The 18,419-nt window shown below is 35.0% G+C and overlaps 1 protein-coding gene across 1 annotated transcript; it reads right to left on the bottom strand.

Annotated features, from left to right (window-relative positions):
• Positions 1-15,838: 15,838 nt before the first annotated feature.
• LOC112721923 (protein FAR1-RELATED SEQUENCE 5-like) lies at positions 15,839-18,050 on the bottom strand. The gene is made up of 4 exons (XM_025772942.1): positions 18,033-18,050; positions 17,231-17,973; positions 16,726-17,126; positions 15,839-16,584 (listed from the first exon to the last, which is right to left on the bottom strand). The coding sequence occupies exons 1-4, from the start codon at positions 18,048-18,050 to the stop codon at positions 15,839-15,841; spliced, it is 1,908 nt and encodes a 635-aa protein (XP_025628727.1).
• Positions 18,051-18,419: the final 369 nt, after the last annotated feature.

Here is an 18,419-nt window from a genome sequence, read left to right as displayed (position 1 = left end):
AAGAAGCAAGCTGGCAATACTTCAAACAAGGGAAAAGAAAAGTTGTACATGGAAAAGACCTAATTCCCCAACGGATGACTCAAACTTTGAGAATGATGGAGGATATGAATCTGATAAGCAGAGTCTTGGTAATTTATTTAGTTTAGTGTAATCTATGTTTTGTTAAATCATATTTGTTTGGACTTATTTATTGTATTTTATTTAGTTTAGTTTAGTGTAATATGTAGTTTGTTAAAACATATTTGTTTGGAGTTATTTATTTAGTTTAGTGTAATCTAATAAGCAAGTTCATTTTCAAGTGACTCTTGGAGATGAGCTGAGCACTCCACCAAATTCTGATGACAAGACAGACCTAGTTGTGAATTTAATTTTCAATGATGCTGTCAAGTTTGGCCATGTTAGTTTAGAATTAGGGATAGAATTTACAACTACGAAAACTTTTAAGAGGGCTGTTACAAACTATACTCTGCAAGAAGGAAAGGGAGTAAAGTACTTAAAGAATGACACTACTAGTGCTAGAGTTTTTTGTAAAAATAAAGAATATCCTTGGTTGATCTATTATTCTTATAATAGGAGGCATGCATGTTGGTAGATTAAGGCATTTAATGATGACCATACTTATGAGAGAAAGACAAGAAATATGTGTGCAACTAGAAAGTGGGTTACTAAAATTCTAATAAAAAAAATAAGGAAGCAACTTACTTTTAGGCATTGTGAGGTATTTGATTATTTCAAGAAAAAAAACTAGAGTTCAATTGTCTAGGACCAACATTACAAAATCTTTAGGAGATGCTAAAAAAATTGTGAGAGGTGATGAAGCAGCCTTGTATGCCAAGCTTAGGGAATATACTGGGATCTATTGTGAAACTTGGTGTCAAGGCACAACCTGAGGGAGACCTTATCTTTCATAACATGAGCTATTGTTACGGTTGAGAATATAATAACTTGAAAGTGGTTCTTGAAACTTTTGCATGAAGACACCGGATACTTTAAGGAACATAACATGTGTTTCATGAGTGACATGCAGAAGGTACGTATAATGTACTATATAGAAGCACAATATATGATATATTGGATTGTTTAGATTTAATGATGGTTATGTTAGGGACTCTTTAGATTTAATGACTGTATAGTCAGGGTCTATTTTGAGCATCAAGCATTTGTGAATTCTGACGGTTACCATTGCAGGGACTCATACTAGCACTGCAAGAGGTTATGCCTGGTATGCATCACAGATTTTGTTTATGGCACTTGTGACATAACTTTCAAAAGCAATGGAAGAACAAACACCTCAAATTATTATTGTGGGCATGTGTTAGAGTACAGACAGTTCCAGACTTTAACAAAAATATGTAAAGCCTCAAGCCTATTAATGTGAAGGCATGGGAGTATCTGGACAAGATTTTCAGAAAATCTTGGACCAGAGTGTACTACAAAGATAACCCAAAGAATGACAATGTATGCAACAACATGTGTGAAGCCTTCAACTCAGCCACCAAGCCATACGGATCAAAGCTGATACTTACACTGCTAGAGAAAGTTAGGAGGATTGACATGACAAGCATGGCCAGAAACAAACTCAAGCTGGCCAGTCATATTAGGCATTAACCTCATATACAACAGAGCAGGCTTGCAAAGGAGAGATATTTTAGCAGATACCAAATGCCTATGTGGTCTGGTGATACCGCAGAAGTCATGAATGAAGTTCATGGTGAGCCATACAATGTGGTAGTTGATTTGAAAAATCACACATGCAGTTGCAGGTCATGGCAGCTATCAGGTAATACATGTATTTTTTTATTTATTTGTTTTCTAGATACTGCAACATATTCACTTAGTTATCTTACTTTTAAGATTACCTTGTCGTCATGCCATCGCAGCTATTGCATGTATAAATGGTCGGCCTGAGAACTATGTTCATGCATGGTTGACAATGGGATCTTACAATAATACATATGAGTTTTATATCAACCCAGTCAGAGGAAAAGAGATGTAAGACAGGTTTGAGTACTCTCACTGCTTACCCTTGGCAAGATCGAAACTCCGTGGGAGACCAAAACTCTATGCAAACAAGAAGAATACACATGAGGCTCCTGTTGGGGGCAGTCAAAAAAGGAAGTCCACAAAATTAAATAGACAATATCACAAGTTCACTTGTGAAACATGTGGCGATATTGGTCACACTACAAGGGGTACGAAGTTACAAAAAATCTAAGGGCATAAGAGGCAGCATGAGCTGTAGAACAAGATGATGATGAAGCTAGTGAAGAAGCCCCACAAACTGATCAAGTTGATGAACAAGTTTGTGATGAAGCTAGTGTCCAACAAGGTGGACATGTTGCTATTCAAGTTGGAGATATTGCTCAAGCCCAAGGTGCTGCTGCTCAAGGTACTGCTGTAGAAGGTGCTACTGCTCAAGATACTACTGTAGAAGGTGTTCCTACTGTTCAAGGTACTGCTATTCAAGGCAGGTGCTGTTGCTCAAAGTGCTGTTAAGGTAATTTATGTTACTAATATTGTTTAGAAGCTACAATTTGAACAATTTCATTGAGTATTATGATTAGTTATTACTATTAATGTTGTAAATATTAGCATTGTGGTTGATTCTAGTTGTTATGATTGACAGTTGCTCAAGCAGAAGATAACTAGACGAAAAAAACTTTCAATTGCTAGTTCTCCAAAGTCAAATATTGGTGTTGCTAATATGGTTTTAAGAGAGACAATAGAAGGAGAAAGTACAGGAACATCTGAAAAGATAGAAGTTTGGATGAAGTTTGTTCCAACACGTGGATTTAAAGCACCAGAAAAAAAAAAGACTGATGATATCATGCCATGAAGACTTTAGTTGTTACTTTATGCTAGTAGGAACAATTTGGTGTTATTGCCTTAGTTGTTACTACTATTAATGTTGTAAATATTAGCATTGTGGTTGATTCTAGTTGTTATGATTGACAGTTGCTCAAGCAGAAGATAACTTGGTGAAACAAACTTTCAATTGCCAGTTCTCCAAAGTCAAATATTGGTGTTGCTAATATGGTTTCAAGAGAGACAATAGAAGGAGCAAGTACACAAACATCTGAAAAGATAGAAGTTTGGATGAAGTTTGTTTCAACACGTGGATTTAAAGCACCAGAAAAAAAAAGACTGATGACATCATGTCATGAAGACTTTAGTTGTTACTTTATGCTAGTAGGAACAATTTGGTGTTATTGCCTTAGTTGTTACTTTTGATTTGCTTTGTGACGGATTAAGTTTGAATTTGTATTTTGTTAGTGGTTGTTCATGGTGATATGGTCCTAGCTATAAATTTTTGGCCTAGTTTATATTTTTCATTTTACACTATGTTGTTATATAATTGACACTATTCTGTATTTTTGTTAAGACAACACCATTGTCATGGTTATTATAATTATAATGATACATTAAAGGTTATTTTATTTAAAGGTGTATATTTTTTAGCTTTATTTTGTCATTAGATCTTTTGTCCAGATTAATGAGATACAAAATTGAGGGAAACTTAACTTCATTTATAATCATAAATCATTACATAATGATCATGAACAAACTCATACTATAGCTATTTCTTAACTAAAATCCAAAACAACCAAACACCACAACCAAACCCATTATAACATACAACAGCATCATCATCAACATCTTCAATGTACTAATACCGTTCTCTAAATTTTTCATTCTCCAATTGAGCTCATTAAAAACTTCTTGTGCAACATGAACCACACCTTGTTTTTCATATCCATCAGCCCAAGAAAAAAATTACAATGAACTCCAAACTACAATAATGCAAAAAGAAACATTGAATTAACAATCACCAAATTATCCCTTTAAACCCGTATCAACTTAACAAGTCCATCAAATAGAGAATTTTATCTCATAGTTGGGTGATGCATGAGCATCTTTCCTATCTTTTCCTAGTGAATTTGCATTCAAATTATTGAGTTTAATCAAGAATTAATTATCTTTTAGCCACTATGGATGCTACTTTGAGTTGTGTGCAATTCTGTTTATTTCAGGTAGAATTTGGATGGATTTGATGGATTTTCTGTAGAAAAGAGAAGAAAGCGAATGATGCTGTCAACCCTGACCTCTCTGCACTCTAACCTGAATAACTCGAGTTACAAAAGTCCAATTGATGTGATTTCAGTGGCATCGGAAAGCTAACTTCTAGAGCTTTTCAACAATGTATAATAGTTCATACTTCTTTTCATTCAATTCTGCAAGGGTGGCGCCTAACTTGGGATTTCCCAAGTTAAGCGCCAAGACAAGCGTGAATCCATCAAACCAAGGCTGTATGAGTGGCATCCCAAGTTAGGCGTCAGGACAAGGCAAGAGGCATCCAAGGTTGTGCCTAACTTGAGATTTCTCAAGTTAAGCGCCAAGCATAACAAGCATGCACAATGGGATACGGCCACCTCCAAGTTAGGAGCCAGGAATGCCCAAGTTAGGCGCCAACTTCGCTAACAACACTAAATCCAATTCGGCCAGGCCCAAGTTAGGCACCACTCCCCTTCAAGTTAGGTGCCAGTCATAAGAATCAAAGTGGTCCCCATCCATCAATTGAATATGTACGAAGATCATATTTTAATTCTGATTTAAACTTTATTTCATTTAAAAATAAGAAAAGATATTATTTAATTTTTAGAAAATATATTTTACATTAATTAGGATTAGATATAAAAAGGGAAAAGAATTAGCCCTTCGGGCTCGGCTCTTCTCTTCTACCTCATTCCGCAATTTATAGTTTTTTTGAATCCTAGTTTTCTCTGAACCATGAGCAACTAAACCTCCACTGTTAAGGTTAAGAGCTCTATCTATTGTATGGATTGATACTATTATTTTTCTATTTTAATTCATGTATTGATTTCTATTTCAAGAATTATTTTCGTTCTTTATCTTATGAATTTAGGTGGAACGGAAGTATGACCCTTGTTCTAATTGAGTTCTTATACAACTTGGAAAATCTCTTTACTTAAACAACAGTTTGAAAACATATTCTCCTAAATTTCTAATTATCTGGACTTAACGGGATACGTAACATATAATCCTCTTATATTTTGGTAATTAGGATTTTTGTGGCATATAAACTAGAATTGAACTTCACCCTCTAATTGGAATTAAGTGACCAAGAAATTGGCAGTTGATGAAGGTTAGAGGAGATTAAAAAGGTCTAAGGAATTAGGGTTTAGTCACATATAGTTTGTCATGAATTGAATCTTGCATGATTAAAATAGTTAGTAAAAAAAGTCAATCCAAAAGATAGATATCTTTGAAGCCTTAACTATTTCTCCATATATACTTCACAACTTATTTACTGCTTGCTTTTCTGATTCTCTGAATTACTATTTGATGCATTTGAACTCTCAACACTCTTTTCTGTTTGTCTAACTAAGTAAATCACTTAACCATTGTTGCTTAATCCATCAATTCTCGTGGGATCGACCCTCATTCACTTGAGGTACTACTTGGTACGACCCAATGCACTTGCCGGTTAGTTTGTGGGTTATAAATTCCACATCATTGGGACACCCATAAAAGGTCTTCCTGAATTCTCTGGCGTCGCTGAATACTTAATCACCGTACGCAACCCACAATTGCATAATATAATATTCTTACCCCTAATTCAAATTTCCCTGTTATTGTAATTTCTCCCACTGGAGTTGCTCTTACTTGAGGTTTCTTGACCTCTATCACCACTGTCCATCATGCCTCACCCAAAAGAATGACTTTTTAGAGTTTCACAAGAAGATACTATGAACAACAACAGCAACGAGGAGTAGAGACGAAAAATAATATATGATGAAGATGAACATTTGGGGGTTAGGATTTTATAAATGTGAATTAATCAAGTTAGGTGTTTTAACTAAATTATATACAACAATCTTAGTTGAACTCTGTTTGTCCACATCAATGTGTGGCTGTACACATTTAAAATATTTGGTAACTTTTGGACTAATAAAAATTTATATTTTTTAGAGTGAAAAATACATTTAGTCATTTTAAAAAATAAAAAATTAATCTAACAAAAATTAAAATTTCAAAAATTATTTTAGATATTACCTTTATATTTATATATACAAATACAGTAAGTGACTGAATTTTTTTTACACATCGCATTGTTCCTTTCCAACAAGAAACTGTGTTTTACTACGAGCTGCAGACAACTCTAAGGGGAAAGTGGAAATGTGGAATATACCAACCTGACGAGAAAGGGGAGTGCTACGTAGCCAAAAAATAGAGTATAGTATAGATATAGTAGAAACTAAATGCCAATCTCATGATAAGAGAGTGTACTCCACTTGCTTATCAATAACATACTTATCACCCTTCCTCCTTCTTCATTCCTAGAGTAATTAATTCCATTCCCAAAATTAATTTCTGTTTCATCTCAATCAAATTCCTAAAAATCTCTATCAACATTTAATTCAAATAAAATACAATTTCAATCCAGTGAGTTAACATCCAAAAACACGAAGAAACTACATAGAGTGAGATATCAAGATTTTTCTCCCCCATTTCATTACATCCACAACCCCAGGAACCAGGAAAACGAAAAGATGCAGAAAGGAGAAACCCAGCAGCTTCCTCATCGGAGCATGCCATAGCATTGTATCTGATTCATGTTGGTATGTTATTTAGTTTCATTTTTCTGTTTATTGGCATATGGAGAGTACATTATATGTTGTTGCATGTGGTTGGAGTTGATGTTAAGGATGAAAGTTTTGATTTTTATCATATTTTCATGGGTTTGGGAAAAGGAAAAAGGGAATAGTTGCAAAAAGATTACGTTTTGGGCATAGGGTTGAAGGGAAGGTAGCAGAAAAGGGGCGTTTTTTGTTGTTTTCCGGCGCTTCTCTTCTTCAATAACACGCTGATACACGTTTCCCTCTAATCCCTATTTCTTCCGATTCTGGCACCCAACGGCTTCAACGCAATTTCCAAATCTCACTTTCACACTCTCAGCTTCACCATATTCGCATTCACTCACGTTTTTCATGGTAAGCAAAACCCTTTTCTCGCTCGCTCATTTTCTCTTTATGGGCTTTGGACTTTGATTATTTGAATGCTTTTACTGTCTATTGCAACTCACTGAATCTTTTTTGTTCGAACTATTCCGTCCGTTAGAAATGTTACATGATAATGCTTTTGACAACTGTTTTCGTTGTGTTTGTCGTAATGTGACTTCTCTCTTCTGGCATTATTAATACTTTCATATGATAATCATTCTTATTTCCCTCTCTGGAATCTTTGTTAATTGGGATTGTGGAGTAACTCTGTAATTATGCAATAATATACTCGTTTTGCAATGCGAGTGATATGTTCTAATTATATGTTACAGTATATATTACTCTTGAATCTTGATACTGTGTGTTAGGTTGAGTTTTGTATTTTTTGGTTTTTATTTTGGGAGAAAGTATTTCCTCTTAATTCATTATGGATATGGCAAGACACCATATAAAATTTTTGTCGTAACTCTTCAATGGAATTTGGTGTGTTCTTCATGGATGTTATCCAATATGACAATCTATTTATTAAAAGCCTTTCTATCAGTATTTCAATTCTCCCTTTTCTATGAATATTTTTTCTTAAACAACTGAAAAAAAATACTATGAACTTGTTTGGGTGCGTTGTGAGTAAGCATCAAGATCAGCCAATAAGACCCAGGCTAAGTCAAACTGTGATAAGTATATATTAATTTTGTCTGATGTGTTATGGCTCCCTGATTGGTTTTTTATATGTTATGTGGTTTGAATTGTTATTTTTCATACTTGGTGTTGTGCTTTATTTCAAGTAATTAATAATGTGACAAATATGAAACAGACATTTCGTTCAAGTTGCCTCCCTATTTCGAAAGTCTCCACTTGAAAAGCCGAGCATCGCATACCGTTGTCTCTGAGTCCTATAGGTATGTTATATAGTTTTATCTCTCTATTAATTGTGTTTCGAATAATTGGCATAGTGGGGCTCCATTATCAGTTGTTGCTCGTGGTTGGACTCGTTGTTAATGATGAAATTTTGTTCTTTATCACACTTTACTGGATTTGGGAAAAGGGACAAACTTGCAAAGATGCCATGTTGGGCTGGAGTGGGAGTACGTTAGGAGTACTTAAAGTTATTGGCAAATTATTTTTTTTTTGTACTTCATGTGAAGAAAAAAAAATTCTTCTAGATATAGTGCAATTGAGATATTATGCCTTAATTTTTTTAGTGTGAATTGCTTTAATTTTATAAAAGGTTGAGTTGGAATTTTGCATAAAAATTTTTAGTGTGAAGTGCTTTATCTTTATTAGTGTATGTTAAATACTAAAAATACATACATATATGACTATTTAATTAATGGTATGTAGTTAAACAAATTAATTCACTAAATTTTGATTAGTTACTTCAGTGAAGTGATAATGACAATCATAAGTAATCATGATTTTTATATTGAACTAATCAAAGTTATTAGCGTATCTATGCTATTGATAAATATATTGGTATGTTAATTAGTTTCATTTAATTAGTTTCATTCATATAGCGCTTTCGTAAAACCAACTTGGCTTTCCATAGCAAATATTTCATACACATAAATCAAAAATTAAAAATAAATAAAATAGACTTAACTAAATTCCTTGTAAAGTTCCATTCAGTTGCCTCTGAGAGAGATATATGCTTTATCTTTTTTTTTGGTATGAAAATGATTGCATTATTGTTTCCTCTTCTTATTATATATATATATATATATAGTGGAAATTTTTATCAGGAATTTTGCTTTTAGAAGCTTTATTTGTTTGACGTAATGATATATATATACTCTTTTGGAATTCTTTGTTAACAATCCTCAACACATAACATGAATAATTGTCACAATTCCACACTTTATTTTAATTTTTCAATGTATAATTTTTATTTTGATAATAACAACAATTCACGGACATGAACATGGTTGTTGCATGTGCTAGTTACTACGTACGAGAGTGACCCAATACAGAGTCTTTGAGATTTGAAAACATTCAATTCAATGCAACCACTCGTGGCAATTTTTTCACCCATGTAAATAAAAGAAATCATAAATGAATAATAACAGTCTATGGAATTTTCGTACTTGGTATGTTAGCGTATCTATGCTATTGATAAACATGTTGGTATGTTAATGATTAATTTAAGTGAGTTATTTGAGTATATATAGCAGTTGTTTGTGAATAGGTGTTCAAAAAATAAGTAGGTATGGCTCGTACCAGGAGCAAAAAAGAGACACCTAAGAATAACAATCCCGAAAGAGGATCCCGGAAAAAAACTGGTGGACCAAAAAAGGTACCTTGAATGATTAGCGGTGAATTAACTGTAAACTTGGGATATTGTTTTCTGATAGTAAATGTTAAAGCTGACATTCTCCTTCGTTGTCATTTTGTTCTAACTATGTATTTTTGTATAGAAAACACTGGTATCTAGGTGCTCGCCATGTTGCGTGGCTTCAGTTATGAAGCAATTAGACTCAGACGCGGGCAGAGAGAAAATAATGGAGGTGCAGAACATGGGACTTGGCTGGCTGCAATATGTGTCTGAATGGGCTGTCAACCAAGATATGATGGTTGCATTAGCATCATCATATAGTCGGGATGAGAAGTCTTTGGTCGTCGGAACAAGAAAAATTCCCATATCGGTTGAATCAATTGCGCGGTGTTTTGGACTACCAAATCATGGTAAGCAATCTTCAAATAAAATAGGGAGAAAAGAAAAAAAAATCCACAATACTTTCGTTGAGTATATGTTTTCGGTTAAATTAGCCATTAAAGATTTGGATTGCATCGAGTCAATTTTGTGCTTCGCAGGGAATAGTTTCAAAAGTCCAGAAACAGCAGTAGAGCACCAACTTGTTAACAGCTTCACAGGAAAAACACAAGCGGATTTGAAAAGGGATGTTATCACATGCTCGATGCAGTCCGATGTCGATAGAATGAACTTCCAGAGACAGTTCATCATGTTGATAGCGAAGTGTTTCTTCTTTCCCTCGCCAAAGGCTATTGTTTCAGACATACATATACGGGCTGCCATTGATGTATCGAACCCAAGGAAAATGTATTGGGCGAGGTACATTTATGATTTTTTAATTGAGGGAGTTCTGAGGTTTCAGGATGTAGGGAAGAAGACAGTGGATGGATGTATGTTCGCATTACTGGTGAGCCGTGTATTCCTAACCTTTAATTTGTTGTTTGTTATTTTATAGTATACCTTGTTTATAGCAATTACTATAACTTTCAGATTATATATCTCCATGCTAACAAGCATGGAGATTTAGGAAGATATAATGGGAGAGAACCGTGGATCAGAAACTGGTCGCTTGTTGATCTGAAGAAGAAGGATGAAGAGGAAAGCACATCTCACTCGGTGAGGCATATATATATATATATATATAAAATCTTTTAATAGTGATAAGTGTGAAAGATATGTTAATCGGATCACTGCTTTTAATCTCTTACTTAAATAAAACTTATATGTTGTCCACTGTAGGGGCTTCTAAATTTAATTGGGAAGATGTCCGGGTTACTGAACAAGCCCAACCGTGTATCAAAGAGAGGAAGCATTAGGAAAAAAAGAAAGTCTAATAGAAAGTCTCGTAAAGAAGCTACCACGGTAGATGAAAACGAGACCGACATACCGGCTGGTCATGCATCATCTGCTGAATTTGATCAACAACCTTCTAAAAAAAGGCAATTCCATGATTTTTTAGTTTTGTTATAAACTTTTATTGCTCTATTTTTTAGTTTTGTTATAAGCTTTTATTGCTCTAACCTGCGTCTTTTTAATATTATTATAGTATAAGAATCCTTTACCATGTATAGAGTAATTAATTATTTATCTAATTTTAGAAGTGTGATGTTGATGCTGTAGTTAGTAAATCTATCTTTTAAAAACTGTTGGAGATACTTATTTTGAGCATGGAAATAGACCTTACACATGTAAATACATCTTCTTGTGTTTTATCTTTCATTCCATAATATAATAAATTTGATGACTTTGTGTCCTCTCCCGTTAAGTAATGCCAATACTAGTTACTTTAAATAGTATTTTGAAGAGCTAATTCTTGTCTTATTAGTTTGGGTGTTATGTATATTTGACACCTGATGTTATCCGTGTGGCCTTACGGATGTTAACTGATTAGAATAACGGATGTTATTGTCCATTCTATACTATACTTGGGTGTACTAGATTTACTTGGCCGGATTATATTTGTGCTAGGTGACCTTTTTAATTATCACTTATAGTTGTTCATCTTCCAATTTATGTAAACAGAAAATGTAGCCAATGTTCACAACACGGATGCATTGGAAGGGATAAAGTGTGTACGAACAAGACATGTACGGAAATGCCTACAGGGGAGGAGACAGTGGCCGACACACCTGTCGTAATTGCAACAAATGATAATGTTAAGGACGAGCCTTCAAATGAAAGGCAAGTTACTGAATTTTCAGTTATCGCATGGAGTTTTAATGCTTTAACCTGCCTCATTATAATAGTATACTAGTATAATTTTTTTTTCTAATTTTGGGCAACTGCGTTGACATAATTTATCATTACATTTGTTTGCATATAAAATTTTACCATCTTTAAAGTAATTTTAATATATTTTACCTACGTATAATATTGTGCTTATTTGAGAAGGATGGCAACATTAGGGGCTGTAACTGGTATATTTATCTTGAATAGGAGTTTGAATAGCTAATATTTTATCATTTCATTTCGGATGTTATGCATGCCTCATACCAGATGTTATCTGTCTGTCATTATGGCTGCTAACTTGTTGGCATTGTGGATGTTACTATTCATTCTTTACTTTATTCTGCATGAATAAGCTTTGGGTAAGCTTTAGAATTAACATCATTTACGCATTTAAGCATACTAGATTGACTTGATTACATCAAATGTGTATCATGTGCCTTTTGTTATTATCATTTACTAGCGGCTCAACTTCTAATTTATTTAAGTGTCCAAAAACAGGTCCATTAGGGGGAATACTGTGAGTATGAGGAAGACATGTGCTGAAATGCCCAAAGGGGATGAGACAATGCCTGACACACCTGTTGGAAACGAAACAGATGATAATGTCGATGAAGGACCTGCAAAGCAAAGGCAAGTAAGATGAATTTAACAATAATACGAATTATTGAAAATTATATTAGGTGCATGAATCTTTTACCTCTGACTCTTTCCTTCTTATGAGGTAGAATGTCTAATCAATAATAGATGTTATCCATATAATCTTATACTGGTTACACAACTTTCTTTATTTTAGTTTTGGCTCAGATAAGAGCACTTAATTGTTAAGAGCACTCGGTTAAGAGCACTTAATTGTTAATGACTGTGCAGGGAACCCGGAGAACTTGCAATGGTAGTGTATGTTGCACCAGAGGACCCACCTCAAGTTGACTTTCCAATCCCGTCATTCTCGCTTGGCATCACTCAGTTGCACATACCGGACTCACCACCCGGATCTCCGATAACAAATGATCGAAACGCGACTCCGGAACCTGAAGCACCAGAAAACATAAGAAAAACAAAACCTGTGGTGGACACATTGATGCCATCTGGGGGTGCTGCAAGGCCTACAGGTGATGACATAAACAGGATATACAAGTGGGTGATAGATCGGAGGGGTGCAAAGAATCTCACGCTCGCATGGATTCGCAATGAGAGTGATGATGTTCAGCTGCAGCGAGCAGACCTTCAATCACTGGGATGGCGTAGAAGAGTAAGCGATACGGTAAGAGCAAACAAAAAAAACTATAATCAATTGTTGTGTATGTGTTCTGCATTAAAGTGCCATAAAATGTAATACGTTTACTCTATCCAGGTGGTTGATTACTGTTGTGCCATGTTCAATGCTTCGAGCAACGCAAGGTTTTGCACGGATTTTTACTGTATTCCACCGAGACTAATGGTTAGTGCAATCTGTCCTTACCCACTTAATATTAATTAATACCATAATTGCCTCGGTGAAGGATACTCTAAATTATTACGTTAGGTGTTTAACTAATGCAAAATGGGTTTACAGGCCATAATATTGACTAATGATAACATTGAACGATGTGCCGGGATGAACACTGGTTTTGTCCCTGTTCTTAGCAGATTCATGGGCCGCGGGCAGCACTGGTTCGATGTAGGGAAGGCGAAAAAAGTTGATTATGTTAGTAATTTACGTACTTACTTATCCACACACAAAATCTATTTTTTATTACAAGAATATGAAAAAAATAACTATATGCTAACATGCTTTATTCAACGATGAAGTGGTTTGTTCCAGTGTGTCGAGATGATCACTGGTGGCTATATGTACTCCACCGGAAGACTGATAACCTATGGGTGTTAGACTCCATGCACAGTGACCCACACTCGGAGCGCCGAGAGAAAATAGATAAATATGTAGTAAGTGAGAATAGATTTGATGATGCATATTTTTTCGGGTGTTAGGTGTGGCCTTCCATGTTTTTTTTTCTTTTTTATATTTTCCTCCCTAATTTTTTTTGTTTGGCTTGTCGAAGGGCTTTCTTCTCCAAGAGTTGGCATCAACTGTAGACCCGAATATAATATTCACAGCTGAGGGCTATGAGTGTTGCTATGAAACAAGGCTCCAAAAATAGCCAAATGGGTAAGTCTCGAGATGAAAACGAAGAAAGGTTTAAAAAATCAACCCACACAAATTTTAATATGTTGGCACAACTTTTTGTCATTTGTGTTGCATAGGTGGGACTGTGGCATATATGTCATTAAATGGATGAAAATGTGGGATCCAAAGAGCTTGGCAGAGGATGAATTGAACATGCCTATTTGGAATACGGTTAGTGAAGTCCAAAATATATACTGATGCTTATTTGCGTATTTAATAATTGATAAATAACTCTTCTTGGATGAATTCTACTTATGCTGGCTGGATTTATAGTTGCGTCTTTAGAGTGTTCTATACCAAACACAAATACATCTGTTTGTGATCACAGGCCCAGCTGCAACAAATTCGGAAAGAAATTGTAACTGACATTCTTCTTTGCAAAGACAACATCTCTAGGAGTGAGATAAATGGTGTACTCAATGTACCATGTCCCTCATGTGGAGGATAGGGGAAAGAAGAAAAATCTTGAAGATCCTTGGACGAACCCACGGACAAGATCACTGGTTCAAATGGCAGAACGGGCCAAGAAAGCTAAACGGAACTATAAGCCATAAATTGATTTTGGAGTTGGTCGGTGTGTGTTTTTTGTTAATGTGTTTTCAAAATTTAATGGATGTTATCATGGAATACAGATGGATGTTATCAGATATAAACCAAAACCGGGTGCATCTTTATTAATGGATTACCTATATTGGACAACAGGGTAAATATATACACAAACAATTAATTAGGACTAGAGTTGCTGTGTGTATTTACGGTTGATATGGTTGCAGGATTTACGTCATTTTTATCATGAAATATTTGCGAATGGATTTGGATTTGGACTGAACAAAAAAAAAAGAGGATTCAATATCCCAGTTAATAATTATGTAATAAAAAAATTGTTTTTAAATTGTTAGATTATTTTTTTACACGTGTTTGGCTTTTTTTGCTAAAATCGAGATCACGTTGATTGAAGTTTGAACTTTATTTCGAATATCTGCTAAAAATTTATGGACTTTACAATTATCCATGCTTAACAGCCAGCTAATAATATCTATGCCCAAGCAATAAATGCTCGATCGTGGTTGTTATTCTAATAAATTAAAGGATGTTATTGGAGGTAAGTGGTTGTTATTCTAATAAATTAAAGGATGTTATTGGAGGTAAATAAAATACATGTCTGGATATGCCTTTTTTATGTCTAATTTTTTAAATAATGAAAAAAAGACCTTATTGTGTACAGATACTTTTGATATTCAATTTTAAAATTCATGTATTGCACCACATTATCATAATGATCAAATTATCAACTAAACATTTATTAAGATAAAATATTAGTAACAAATAATAACGGTAAGAAAGAGTAAAAGAATAAAAAAGTTGAAATTTAGTTGCCCAAGTCTGTTATTGTATTTTGTTTAATAATGGTAGATGAAGCTGTAGCAAGGTAAAATAAAAGTTGAGTATATTAAAATATATAAAATAAACCCAATAAAACAACAAAATCATGATAACGTAAAATAACATTGAAGCATGGACAAAGTACAAACTTGTTGCTAAACTCTAATGCTTATGATTTGTAGTGTTGTTAAACTTTGAATCCTCCAAAAATGCTTCCTGTGGAAAAAAATTTAAAAACGAAACAAAAGAGGAAACAATAAGTAAATGGATATGACATGAATGCTACAAAAAATACACTAGGTACACATACACAATTGTTCGACGTTATGGAATGAATTCAATAGTGATATGAAGGAGCCAGAATGCGTAGCCAAATTCTTTGTCATTTCTGAACAAGCCCATTGCGTATCTTTGTAGGAAGATGCCACATTGGTAGGAGATGGTTGTGCATTACCATTAGGTCCCTTAACACACAAATCATATTAAAAAATAACATCATCACTTATAATCCATTCAACCCACTTAAAATAAACAAATGACGTGAAAAAGGGGGGTAGATCTCATATTTACCTTGTTGTGATTATGAGTGTTCTTGTGTTTGCGTGCCCTCTTTTTAATAGATTTTTCTAGATCTGCCCCAAGTCTGGTGGACGTTGGATGACCTCGCGTAGGAACACGACGTGGGCCATGTAGCTCATCCATACTAACGGGACACTCATCACGCGTATGTGAGTAAACCGCACTTGGTACATGTGCAGCTTGATGCTTGGATTCCTTGTGTTCTTTGAGCTTCTACCGAGCACTATCCATGGCATCACGCAATATAGCAGCAACCTCCGGAGTAACCACGAAATCTTGAGCAACGTTGTAAAAATCAGAACACAATTCCCTAAAAATGGTCATGCTTTCATCAGAACGGTCCATGTCAATGCTACTCCTGATGTATGTGTGTCTCCGACTAACATTCTTACTCCATCGGGATAGAATGTATTGTGAGGACACTGTTGTCACATGAAAATGTAGGAGAACAGCAAGACTGTGGCAGCATAGAATACCATTCGATTGGAACATAAAGCAATCACATTGAACGTCTGATGACTGTGAGCAATACATGACTTGGTATCTGCTATACACTGACATGTCAAACACCATCTTTTGTTGGTCAACTTCACAAACTATACTTGTGCCATGATGGTTGACTGAGGAGATGTCACAATCGGCCTTTTTTATAAATTGATCCTGAACGTCTTGAAACATGGAGTTTGTATATTCTCTCTGGAACTGCTTCTCTATTGGTGAGCTAGAAACACAAGGGATAATACCCCTTAAATCAGCAGCGTCGCACTCAAGCTCCTTTTGCTCCTTGTCTATAACACAGTTTTGGTATTGGCGAACAAATTGCAACAAAGAGCTCTTACTGTTTAAGTACTTATCGAAAACAGAATGCATGCTTTCACTACGCTGTGTGCTCCTCATGCCAGCCCAGAATTCGTCCTTGAAAAATACTGACACCCACATGTGTCGGTCAGCAAACATATCTGCAAATGAATAGGAAAAAAAATACAAAAAAAAAACAAATAGCATAAGTTAACCCATAAGTACAACATCTATATTGACTATAAAATAACATCTATAAAAAAGCCACACATAAACAGCAATGAACCGGAAGATTATACTACCATTTAGCCACCTAGAATTGTGGAGGTCATACTCTTCAATGAAATCGTGCCAATCTCTCTCAAATGAGTCCTTAGATTTGGATTCAAATACAATCCTCTTCATGCATGTGATAAGCTGATCGAAATGACGGTAACCTACCAGCTTATTTGGTATCTTGTTTAGGATATGCCATATGCACCATCCATGGCGTGTGTGTGGTAATGTGGTCTCTAATGCAGAACGCATCTGCAGCGACTGATCTGTTATAACACATATAGGGGCCTTACCCATGCACTTCAACCAAGTACGAAAAAGCCATTCGAATGTACGAGTGTCCTCATTCCGCAATAATGCGCACCCAAAAAGCATAGACATCCCATGGTGGTTGACACCTACAAAAGATCCAAATGGCATGTCGTACCTAAACAATGGAAATATAAAAACATGTAATGTAGGTGGAAACTACAAATGCCTTTCATGGAAAAAAGTCTAATTAAGTCCAACAGAAAAATAATAATTTCGTACCTATTAGTCTTGTAAGTAGTGTCAAACGTCACAACATCACCAAAATATTTCCATGCAGCTCTACACCGAGCATCGGCCCAAAACATATTTCTAATGCTATGGTTTTCGTCCACATCTATTTCAAAGAAAAAGTTCGGATTGAGCTCCTTCATCCGTGAGAAGTGCTTAAATAACTCTTTTGGATCTGTCTCATCCCCGGAAATGCGTAAGTGACGACTAATGTAATTTCTAACATCCTTCTCTGTAAAGGTGAGGTTGGCAGGGCCACCGACGGTATTGGCTAGTGCCTGGTACGTCTTACTCGATCTAATGCAAGCTTGGTCATTTTGCTGTATCAGGTCCTTCACATGCATACTTAGCTGACGGTTTGTTGAGAACATTACAGATAGTTTCGGATTAAGCGGGTGTGAGTGGGATAACTCTACTCGAGAAATCCTCCACTGCCCTGTCATTTTATCTAATGCCAAATAACAACGGGCTTTGCAGTTGGTTGAGGCTACCGTTTTCCTTCTCTTGGGTGCCTTTACAAGGAATGTGCGGTATCCATCTCTGTTACAATGCAAAGCCTGATTAACAACCACCCTCTGATCGTTTCTCGTCTCCCAGCCGGTGGTTCTTATTTTGACGACAAATCCAGTCCTAGCCGCATATCGGTAATAATATGCACGCGCATCTTCTAATGTGCCGAAGCACATTCCCTCCTCGGGATCTATCTCCTCTTCACCAATGGCTTGGTTTATGACCTGGAAAAAAACAAAGAAAAAAAAAAACAAATGAAACTCTACCCAATAGTTAACTATACAAAAGTGGCTAATTTCATTATCGAGTATAACAAATTAAACACAATACTGTAATTTTAGATGCTAATTTCGTTTTATTATGTATGTTAACGTGAATGTTAACTTCATGTAATTATTTTTTTATTTACATTCTCTATTGTATTTTAAGTAATTTAGAATTAAATATTATAAAAAAATTATTGGTCATCAAAATACTTATTTCTATGATTTATCTCTCATTTAACTTAAAAAACAGACAAGCGAATGAAATTAAATCTAAAATTTAAAATTTGATAAGTGAATGAAATTCTAAATTAATTAGAATATCAATGAATGCTATGTATACGAACAGCGTGATAATATATGATAATCTTAGTTATATTATTTGTGATGATGCTAAAAGAGAAAAT

This window comes from Arachis hypogaea, chromosome 11 (assembly GCF_003086295.3).
Source record: "Arachis hypogaea cultivar Tifrunner chromosome 11, arahy.Tifrunner.gnm2.J5K5, whole genome shotgun sequence".
Taxonomy (NCBI): Eukaryota; Viridiplantae; Streptophyta; class Magnoliopsida; order Fabales; family Fabaceae; genus Arachis; species Arachis hypogaea.
The sequence above is the reverse complement of the archived record's forward strand: the minus strand, read 5'-3'. Positions and strand labels throughout refer to the sequence as shown.

Bases quoted from the DNA above. Each gene is read 5' to 3' on its own strand.
- LOC112721923 (XM_025772942.1), bottom strand. The intron at 17,127-17,230 runs GTACGAAATTAT...TCCATTGTTTAG, and splicing joins ACTACTTACAAGACTAATAG to GTACGACATGCCATTTGGAT. The intron at 16,585-16,725 runs GTAGTATAATCT...ATTCATTTGCAG, and splicing joins CAATTCTAGGTGGCTAAATG to ATATGTTTGCTGACCGACAC.